The 10,552-nt window shown below is 33.8% G+C and overlaps 1 protein-coding gene across 1 annotated transcript; it reads left to right on the top strand.

Moving 5' to 3' along the window:
• The first annotated feature begins 328 nt into the window (after positions 1-328).
• On the top strand, positions 329-10,038 carry LOC145167713 (protein ARABIDILLO 1-like). The gene is made up of 12 exons (XM_079086949.1): positions 329-2,372; positions 2,484-2,642; positions 2,734-2,814; positions 3,085-3,216; positions 3,889-4,016; positions 4,363-4,450; positions 4,861-4,955; positions 5,283-5,346; positions 5,624-5,799; positions 7,521-7,742; positions 8,554-8,638; positions 9,564-10,038. The coding sequence occupies exons 1-12, from the start codon at positions 990-992 to the stop codon at positions 9,738-9,740; spliced, it is 2,790 nt and encodes a 929-aa protein (XP_078943075.1). The 5' UTR covers positions 329-989; the 3' UTR covers positions 9,741-10,038.
• The last annotated feature ends 514 nt before the right edge of the window (positions 10,039-10,552 follow it).

The following is a 10,552-nucleotide window of genomic DNA, read 5'->3' as shown; positions in this document are numbered from 1 at the left end:
GTTATACCGATCTAGTAATCGCAGTTCGATTACATGATTATAACTGTCTGGTGATAGAAACAACAAGTTTCAAAATCTTATATTGATAACAAAGAAATTACTTCCTAAAAAAAACCCATTTAGAAAACTAAACCAAGCAAGAAAATGAATTTGCATTGAAAGAAAATCTAAGAAATGATACTCCAATCACTTGACATTGAAGAAGGTTTGAAATAAATCAATGATTGAAATAAATCAATGAATATTCTATGTAATGCTCAAGATTTTCACTTGGGCACCCACAAACACATGAAACTACATAAGCCCTTGTGGGTTTGGGCTTTTGCTTCTTCTTTCTCATCTTTGATACAAATAAGTACCTGAATTCTCTCCGACCCTTGCTCACATTGTCCCCTTCTCTTCTCCCTCTAGACCTTCTTTCTCTCCTTGCACCGCTATTTCTCTCTCTGAAACCTCTCTCTGTGGTCGCCATTTCAGCCTCTTGAAATCAATTTGCTTAAAAGGCAATGGATTTCTTGATGGGTGTTGCCAATTAGAGGTTTTCAATTGAAATCCTCATCAGGTTTGCGGAATTCACCGATTTTTACTCAATGTTATTGCAAATTTGATGTTGGGGGATTTTGATTTTGTTTGTTTGATGTGAAATCTGCTTAATTGTATGTCCTACTGTTTCCGCCTTTCTGTCGTGCACTTCCGTAACTTCGATTGTAGGGTTCTTGATGTTAATCAAAGGGCATTCCTTAATTCGTTAGTTAATCCCCCCTTTAAGATCGATCAATGCTCATAATTGGGCGCCCCTGTTGTATCTAAATTATTGATGATTCTAAGGTCCAATTTTGGGTGTTTTCTCTGATCCATACCCGATTACACAAAGGGCTTTGTTGTTGTTACCAAAACGTTGTTTTGAACTTCAAAAAGACGCAATCTTTAGTGTTCCCCTCTGTTTCTCCCCCTTTTGGGTGGTTTTTTTCGGTTTCTTGTCTCTTTTCATGTTTGGTTCTTTGGGGATTTCAGAAATGAATCGCAGGGTTAGACGAAAGTGTGCTAAAGGAGCCCAAAAATTGGATTTATCAACTAACCCCGAAACCGAGGATGCAGATTATCTGAAACTAAACGAAGATGGATTCGTTGATTGGACCCGTTTACCCGATGACACTGTGCTCCAACTCTTCACTCATTTGAACTACAGAGATCGAGCAAATCTTTCATCAACCTGCAAAAGCTGGAGATCACTCGGATCTTCTTCATGTTTATGGCAATCATTAGATCTCCGGGCCCACAAATGTGATTGGGGGATAATGAATTCATTAGCTTCCCGATGTGCAAATCTTGAAAAACTCCGGTTTCGTGGTGCTGACAATGCTGATTCCTTAATCAATCTCAGGGCCAAAAATTTAATAGAATTAAGCGGAGACTACTGTAGGAAATTGACCGATTCGACCCTTGCAGTCATTGTGGCCAGACACAAGCTTCTAGAAAGCCTCCAACTGGGGCCCGATTTCTGCGAAAGGGTCAGCAGTGATGCGATTGTTGCCATAGCTTTTTGCTGCCCGAAGTTACGTAAGCTTAGGCTTTCGGGCATCCGGGATGTGAATGGAGAAGCTATAAATGCATTAGCTGCCCACTGCCCGGATTTGACTGACATCGGGTTTATTGACTGTTTAAAGATTGATGAGGTGGCGTTAGGGAAGGTGAATTCAGTTCGGTTTCTTTCGGTTGCGGGGACCACTAATATAAAGTGGGATTTGGTTGGTGAAAATTGGAGTAAGCTTCCGAATTTGAAAGGTCTAGATGTTTCTAGAACTGATGTGTCAAGAAACATTATTGTGAGGTTCTTTTTGCCTCTAAAAGGTTTAAAAGTGTTGTGTGCGTTTAATTGTCCTTCTTTGGAAGAAGACACAACGGTTTTCACAAAAACAAATTGTGAAGGGAAAATGTTGCTTACTTTTTTTAATGACACTTTCAAAGAATTGTCATTGATGTTTCCAAATGCTAAAGAACGTGAACGTGAGATTTTCATGGATTGGAGAAGTGAATCGAAGAAAAAAGATGAGAATTTGGATGAGATTATGAGTTGGGTTGAGTGGATTCTTTCACATTCACTTTTGCGAATTGCCGAAAGTAACCCTCATGGTTTGGATCAGTTTTGGCTCACTCAAGGGGCTGATCTTTTGCTTAATTTGATGCAAAGTTTTCAAGAAGATGTGCAAGAAAGAGCTGCAACTGGGCTTGCAACTTTTGTGGTGATTGATGATGAAAATGCTAATGTTGATGTGGGGAGAGCTGAAGCAGTGATGAAAGGTGGTGGAATTCAGCTTCTTTTAGGGCTTGCAAGATCTTGGAAAGAGGGTCTTCAATCTGAAGCCACAAAGGTTGAATCTTTAACTCTTTTTCATGTTTTCTTGAAAAAAAAATGTAGTCCTTTTGATAAAATGATTGTACTCAGAACATAAAAGTTTAACATTTAGTTTTATATTTTGTAGGCGATAGCAAATCTTTCAGTGAATCCTGCTTTTGCAAAAGCAGTGGCGGCAGGTGGCGGCATCACCATTCTTGCAGGCTTAGCAAGATCTATGAACAGACTGGTGGCAGAAGAGGCGGCTGGAGGGCTTTGGAATCTTTCTGTTGGGGAAGAACACAAGGTTGGTTTTTGGTTATATTTGTTTGTCAAATGTCAAACCTTTGACTTTTTTTTTTAATCTCATATCATGAATGTGAATAATTTTGTTTCAGGGAGCTATTGCAGAAGCTGGTGGCATAAAAGCTTTAGTGGATTTGATCTTTAAATGGCCTAGAGGTGGTGATGGAGTTTTGGTATGTGCCTCACATCCATGTCATATGTTAAAAAATGTAAATTTTTCAAAGCACAATGTTGTAATAGGAAGAAGTTAAAGTAGGATACTGTAATAAACAAATCAATGAAACTACAATGTTGTTTCTTGAAAGTAGAAAAGATGAATAGGGTATAACTTAAAAAGTAAAGGAATCCATACATATATCGTGTATGGAAATTTCTATATCTAACTTTTGCATGATGTTCATTTCTTATTATTATTTAAAAAAAAAGATTTTGTTGATTTTTAGGAAAGGGCAGCTGGGGCACTTGCTAATTTGGCAGCTGATGATAAGTGTAGCATGGAAGTGGCAACGGTTGGTGGAATTAATGCTTTGGTGACACTTGCTCGAAAATGCAAGCATGAAGGTGTACAAGAACAGGTAATAAATAATTAAATATAAAATACCTTTTAAAGGTACACTAAAAAGGCAGGATTTGGCCGGAATTGGAATTCAATTCCATTCCGATATCATGTCTTTGGTTTGAGGGATCTTTTGGATTGCAGGCGTTTCAACCTGAAACTCACAGAATTCAATCGACAGTTTTTCCACCTTGTTGAAAAAAGACTCAAATACCCTTCTAACCCTAGACTCTCACAAGTAAAAACCTCTCGCATGTCAATTTTCTTTCCTTTCAGATTCCAATTCCTTTAACAGATTCCAATTCCTTCCACTTCCATTCCGATCCTGTCTTTGATTTGCGCGATTTTTTTTGGGATTTGGATGGAATTTTCTGTTCGAATTCACAAAATCCATCGATGATGGATTTCAACATTTCATCCTAAAATCAAATTTTACGTCCCAGCTTGTTCACTTCACCTTGTTAAAAAAGACTCAAATACCCTTTTAACATTAGAATCTCACTCCATCGGCTTTCCCTCTTCCCTCTCACGAATTCCATTCCATTCATGCCTACAAACACGTGACAGAATTCAATTCCTACAGATTCCAATTCCTTCCAAAACATTCTGTGAATCAAACATCATATTTCAAGAATTTGACAAAAAGATTCAAACTTCATATGCAATTTCTTATTTTGTAATTATTGTGTAGTCGGCTCGTGCATTGGCTAATTTAGCAGCTCATGGAGATAGCAACACCAACAATGCTGCAGTGGGACAAGAAGCAGGTGCTCTTGAAGCACTTGTTCTACTTATTCGTTCTCAACATGATACTGTTAGGTATTTGAATTTCATTATTTTATTTGGATGCTTTTTTGGTTAAATGCAAGAAAATAGCAATGTGCTTTGTTTATTCAAGCATCCTACTTTCATTACTTTCTACACGATTGTACTTATAAAGGTGTACCCTTTTAAAGCAATGTCATTCATATACAAAGCAATTTTCATTTCTATTATACAAAAAAAAGGAAGTTGAAAGTACAATGAAATTAGGATGCCATATTACACATGTGTAACAACATTGCTATTTCTTGCTTTTAACCTTTTTTTAATACTAGATTGGGAAACAATTGCCCTTTTAGAAGTATATTTGTTGTATAAAAAAACTTAATTTGTGTTTCAATAGGCAAGAAGCAGCAGGTGCATTGTGGAATTTATCATTTGATGACAGAAACCGAGAAGGGATTGCATTAGCTGGTGGTGTTGAAGCCTTGGTATGACACCTGGCACATAATTCATTTGACTGAAAAAAATGTCATAAAAGGAATTTTTTTGAAATCATTCATCGCATTTATTCGATAAATTGCTATATTTATCGCAAGACCTTATATCACTATCAACCAAAAAGTTTTTATTAACAAATAACATCCATAAAAGGACATAAAAACCAAGATCTTTTTTGCCTTTTGGAGCTTTGAAATTGTGTGCTTTAGGGTTCAAATTACAACATATCATTTGATCGTTTATGTTATGTAACATCTTTGCTTGATCAAACTTGATCAAATTTAGGGATCATGGCTTCTTGCTCATGAACCCTAAATTTTCGTACGTGTAGGGTTTTGTGTTTTTTGAGTATAAAATACGTATATTAAGTTTTTTTTTTCTTTTACATGTGATTGTGAAGGTTGCTCTTGCACACTCGTGTTCAAACGCCTCTCCAAGTCTTCAAGAAAGAGCAGCTGGAGCTCTATGGGGATTGTCGGTTTCAGAAGCCAATAGGTAAGTGCAAAGATTATGTCTTTCATTCTTTTCCATAAATGCCCTTCAATTAAAGCATGTGACTTTTTTTTTCTTTAAAGCTATTACCTAAATACCCTTTTCCATCCAACACAAGTATAGTAACATAATCAATTAAGATGCACTCTTTCTATACAATCTCCAAAATTGTATACGTACGGAACAATATATGATTTTGTTATAGCATTTAAGTGTAGCAAGATTGCTATTATGGAAAGAATCCAATAAATCATATACAATCTTTATTTAGTTTTTACTTTTTTTTTTTTCTTATTTGTACTCATTTTGTGGTTATTTCATCTTTATTAGTATTGCAATTGGACGTGAAGGAGGCGTTGCACCACTCATAGCCCTAGCAAGGTCTCAGACTGAAGTGAGTAACTCTTTCTCTTTCTAGTTTCTATAAAAACATTTCATAGTTATGCTTTTTATCATTTTTCTTCCTATTACATCATTGTACTTTGAAAAATCTAACAAATACAAATCGATTTTCACTACAATTGGGTAGATTTTTCAATTTATAATGTCCTAATAAGAAGAGAATTAAAAGTACATTATAAACAAATAAACAAAAGTGCAATCTTATTTAGGATCTAAATTTCCGATTACAAAATGGATTTTAATTTTTTTTTTTTTTGATATGATATCAGGATGTTCATGAAACTGCTGCTGGAGCTCTTTGGAATCTTGCTTTCAATCCAGGAAATGCTCTTCGTATAGTGGAAGATGGAGGAGTTCCTGCTTTGATTCATCTTTGTTCTTCATCTTTATCAAAAATGGCACGTTTCATGGCTGCTTTAGCTTTGGCATACATGTTTGATGGCAGGTAAATCTTCAAATGGAATTATTTTTATAAATTTCTTGATTACTTTTGTGGTGTTTTTATTCAATTGCTACCGAGTTTTGTATTTTGAGTTTCTTTGAAGAAATTGAAATGGTTAGGTAGTTTTTTTGTTTCATGGAATCAGAGAAGGAATGTGATTTCTTCCATTTTATTTTATTTATTTTCATTTCATTGTGGAATTGAATGAAAAATTGTGGTATATAATATAACCCAATTTTATTTAGGGACAATGCTCTAAAAAGGTAACATAGTTTAGATTGTGTACATATTTAGTCACTTATGTTATTTTTGTACATATTTAGTCATGTATGTTTTTTGACCATTAAACGTAATGTTCATATGTGTACAAAATAAAACATAATTGGCTAAATATTTACAAAAAAACATAAATGACTAAATGTGTACAAAAATAAACATAAGTGACTAAATATGTACACAATTTAAACTATGTTACCCTTTTAAGTCATTATCCCTTTTATTTATGTATTTTTTAGTGACAAAATATCTTTTAAAAATAATTCACTATTTAAGTTGAATTACAATCTCTTTCTTTAAATTAACTAGAAAATATATTTTCATGATAATCTTATTTGGTTTTTAATTAGATTTTTATTATATTTATTTATTTATGATTATAAATAAAAAGTTCATTAATTTGTAAATAAATAATGCATAGAATAAAAAAAGTTGTTTGTTTTGCCTAGAACATTTTTGAAAGAACGAGCCTCCTATTTTGTTATTTTTCATTCCTTAGCCATGAAGTGTTTTTCATTTCCATTTCATCATGGGATTGAATGAAAAATTGCAATATAACATTTTATTTAACTTTTAATGACAATTTTTTATAAATAATTTCACGATTTTATAATTAAATAATATATAGACTAAAGCTAAATAAAAGTAGTGGATTGAGTAGTAGAGGAGTACCTAGTAGTATAGGTCCTAGTTTCCTTTTCACTTTTTGTGCTTTTCATACAATATTTACCTTTTAACTCTTTTTCCTTTCTTTATTCTCAACTTTATTGCTGGTATCTGCTTTCTGCATTATTCTCAACTTTATTGCTAGTATCTGCTTTCTGCTATTTTTCATTCCCCATATGGGCCCATGTTTCATATTCCAAATGTCATCTATGGAGGCAATCTCTCTACCCTTTGTTGTTGAAAATTCACTACATTCCAACAACACAACCAAACATGATCATGGAATGTAATGACTCATTCCGTTCATGCTTGTTTCCATTCCATACAACCAAACACCCTTAGGTTTTGTTTGGTATGATGGAATGGAATCACAAAGGAGTGAAATGAACAAGGTAATGGAATGAGCGAGGTAATGGATAATCATTCCATTCCATTGACATGTTTGGTTGGCTAGAAGGAATGGAATGAGTCATTCAAACATTCATATAGCTAAATAAATTGTTGTACTTTATTATTTCATCTAATATATATATATATATATATATATATATATATATATATATATATATATATATATATATATATATATATATATGTTAAATGTATATCAAAAAATTAAAAAGAAGAATTATATGTCATCTCTCAAGGAATGAAAAAAGGTCACCTCTCCTCTCACCCATGGAATGAAAATCAGCCTAGGAAAAGGAATCACATTCCATTCCCTCTTCGATTACAACATACAAAACACCACCTTATATTGCTTTGTTAATATTTTTGTACAGAATGGACGAATATGCCCTTGTGGGGAGTTCAGCAGAAGGTGGTTCAAAGAGTGTTGGTTTAGAAAGGGCAAGGAGAATGGCATTGAAGCACATTGAAACTTTTGTGCTCACATTTGCTGATCCACAAGCCTTTTCTGCTGCTGCCTTATCTTCTGCTCCTGCCCCATTGGCACAAGTTATAGAGTCTGCTCGTATTCTTGAAGCCGGTCATCTACGATGCAGGTATTCTGTCTTTTCATACAAGGGCATTTTAGTCATTTCTGTTGTATTTATGTATGTGCATGAATATATAGACGTGCACCGATAGTATCCAAATGGAACTACCATATTGTTATCCACTGCATATAATGTGAAGTTTCTATTTAGCAAAAGGGCATTTTAGTCATTTGAGGCGTAAAAGATGATTGAAAAACTTGGATACGTTGTAAAGTGACGAATTGAATCTTAATGCTATAGATCCACTGCTATAATAATTGGAAGTTTCTGTTGGTCAAGGGCATTTTAGTCACTTTAGGCCTAAAAACGTTGCGGGAGGCTTTGTATGGCCTTAGGTTGACCAATATGCCCCTACTCAATGGGATTTTCGTGTTGGGAAATACTAAATATGATGTTCTCGTTAGTGAGGGGAATTATAATTAATTTAGGCCTACTTTTGAAGTTAAGGTAGTGAAGGGCATTTTAGTCCTAAAATGACGATTACTAGTGACTAGCAGAACCCTTATGTTATATTTGATGAAATTGAGCAATAGTTACATATTGATTAACTCATCCTAAACTCTAAATTACTTCTGACTAGTAGAAATGACTAAATTACCCTCCATAGCCGAACCGTGACTAAATTATCCCTTACTACTTTCCTTGTAAGAAATTTTATGTTATGTTTGATGAATGCACATCAATATTATTTAAGTATTTTTTTCATGAAAAAGCCAAACAATACGCTTGAAAAAACAAATGGAAAGGTTGGACACTTGGGTTGAAATGTCCAAAATACCCCTGGTTTATGTTTAACATATTCTATTACTATCCTCAGCGGAGCTGAAATCGGACGTTTTGTATCCATGTTACGCAACCAATCCCCTGTGCTCAAAGCATGTGCTGCATTTGCACTTCTTCAGGTAAAAAAAGTCTTATCAAATTGTTTATCATTTCTTCCTATTACAACATTGTACTTATAAAAAACATATACCCAATTATTTCTTAAAGTTTTATAAGAAAAAATTTCAAAGTACAATGATGCAATAGAAAGAAATGAAAGTAGAATGCAGTGATACACAAATAAATAAAAATATGTTGCTATGGGTTATAAGTTATTTTGAGAATCACAACTATTGTGTGAATGTAAGAACGATTCTCATATGTCAGATCAAAAGAATCAATGGTTCTTAATTTCTTATAAAAATCACAAGGAAGGTATTAAATACTCAAGAATCAATAAGAATCATTGATTTTTTTTCAAGAATCGTTCTTACATTCACACAATACTTATCATTCTCATATGATCATAACTAAGGTTGCTATTATTACATCTAGCCCTCTTTCTTTATACTGTTAATCTCATAAAAAACCTTATATTTTGTGTTTTTTCTAGATGAAACCTCAAATTTATTTTTTTTGCCTGAAAAAGACCTTGTATTTTTTCAATTTTTTCCGATCCGGCCCTTTTAGTTATTTTTTCCAAAAAAAAAAGTACAATGTGAGGGTTTTTTCGAGAAAAACTAAAAAAGTTGAGGGTTTATTCGGAAGCATTTAGAAGGCTGAGAGTTTTTTTTTTTTTTTTTTCGGAAATAAAACAAAGTTGAGGGATTTTTCGGAAAAAAAAATGAAAAAATACAAGGTCTTTTTCAGACAAAAAATAAATTTGAGGTTTAATCCGGAAAAAACACAAAATACGTCTTTTATGCAATTAACCCTTCTTGCTTTATACATCGATTATTTTATTAAAGTACAATGTCTAAATACGAAACAAAAACAAAAATAGAAAGAAATGAAAATACATTGCTATTTGTTGGCCTTAACTTATTAAAAATTTGAAATTTACAGTTCACTGTTCCGGGTGGGCGGCACGCACCGCACCACGTGAACCTGTTGCAAGTCTCGGGTGCACCGCGGGTCCTGAGGGCTGCAGCCGCTGCGGCTTCGGCTCCGTTGGAAGCCAAAATCTTTGCAAGAATTGTGCTCAGGAACCTTGAGCATCACCAGATAGATTCAGCAGCTTAGAAAAAAACTTAAGTTAGTGAGACTTAAATTAGATAGTGTCAGTCAGTAATAAAGTCAAAATATATCATATCATATCATATATTTATATATATGCTTATAACTACCCCCCTCCCCCCCCCCCCCCCCCCCCCCCCCCCCTTTCTCTCAAACTACATGGACCATGTGTCCTTTGATGGCTATGCTTCTTGGTTGTAGATTTTATGGACCACAACTCATTGAGTTGAGTTTAGTCGAGTCAGAGTCAGTTTGTATGACTTTTCTTTGATTTTGTACTTAATAACTTAATCTTTTTTTTTTATATGTATATTTTATTTTTAAATCATTTGCTTAGTTTAGTAGGTCTGCTTTGAATACCATCGGTTTTGGTTTGGGTACCATGTTCTTATGGGTATGTGTGTGCATACCCTAAAGGCCTAAACGTTTTTTTAGATTAGATTAATTAAAAAACGGGTTAATGTCACAAATGGGTCAAAAAGATAATTTTTTTTTTGTTTTTACAAAACACCGTTGTTTTAATGGTGATTTGTAAAAAAACAAGTAGTTTGTCACCCGACATTAACCCTGTAAAAATGTTACATTTTTCTTGATGTATAGCCAATAAGTTCTGTTAAGATTATACTCATGTTAGTCTTTATAATCTCGGTATAGTAGTTGTATGTTAGGAGTTATCAGTTTGAGATGAAGAGTTGATATAATTAGGGTGAATGTAATAAATTGGTAACAAACTATTTGTTTTTCAGTAATGCACCATTGTTTCATACATTTAGGTAGTGTTTGTTTTGGAAGAGCTACTTCCGGTCTTTTTCCATGTT

The sequence above is a fragment of the Lactuca virosa genome, chromosome 3, assembly GCF_052849685.1.
Source record: "Lactuca virosa cultivar CGN04683 chromosome 3, Lactuca_virosa_CGN04683_v6, whole genome shotgun sequence".
Taxonomy (NCBI): Eukaryota; Viridiplantae; Streptophyta; class Magnoliopsida; order Asterales; family Asteraceae; genus Lactuca; species Lactuca virosa.
The sequence above is the reverse complement of the archived record's forward strand: the minus strand, read 5'-3'. Positions and strand labels throughout refer to the sequence as shown.

Coding starts and splice junctions, on each gene's coding strand:
- LOC145167713 (XM_079086949.1), top strand. CDS start 990: ATGTTTGGTTCTTTGGGGATTTCAGAAATGAATCGCAGGGTTAGACGA. Junction 2,643..2,733: donor CTGTTGGGGAAGAACACAAG/GTTGGTTTTTGG, acceptor ATTTTGTTTCAG/GGAGCTATTGCAGAAGCTGG. Junction 5,800..7,520: donor GCATACATGTTTGATGGCAG/GTAAATCTTCAA, acceptor ATTTTTGTACAG/AATGGACGAATATGCCCTTG.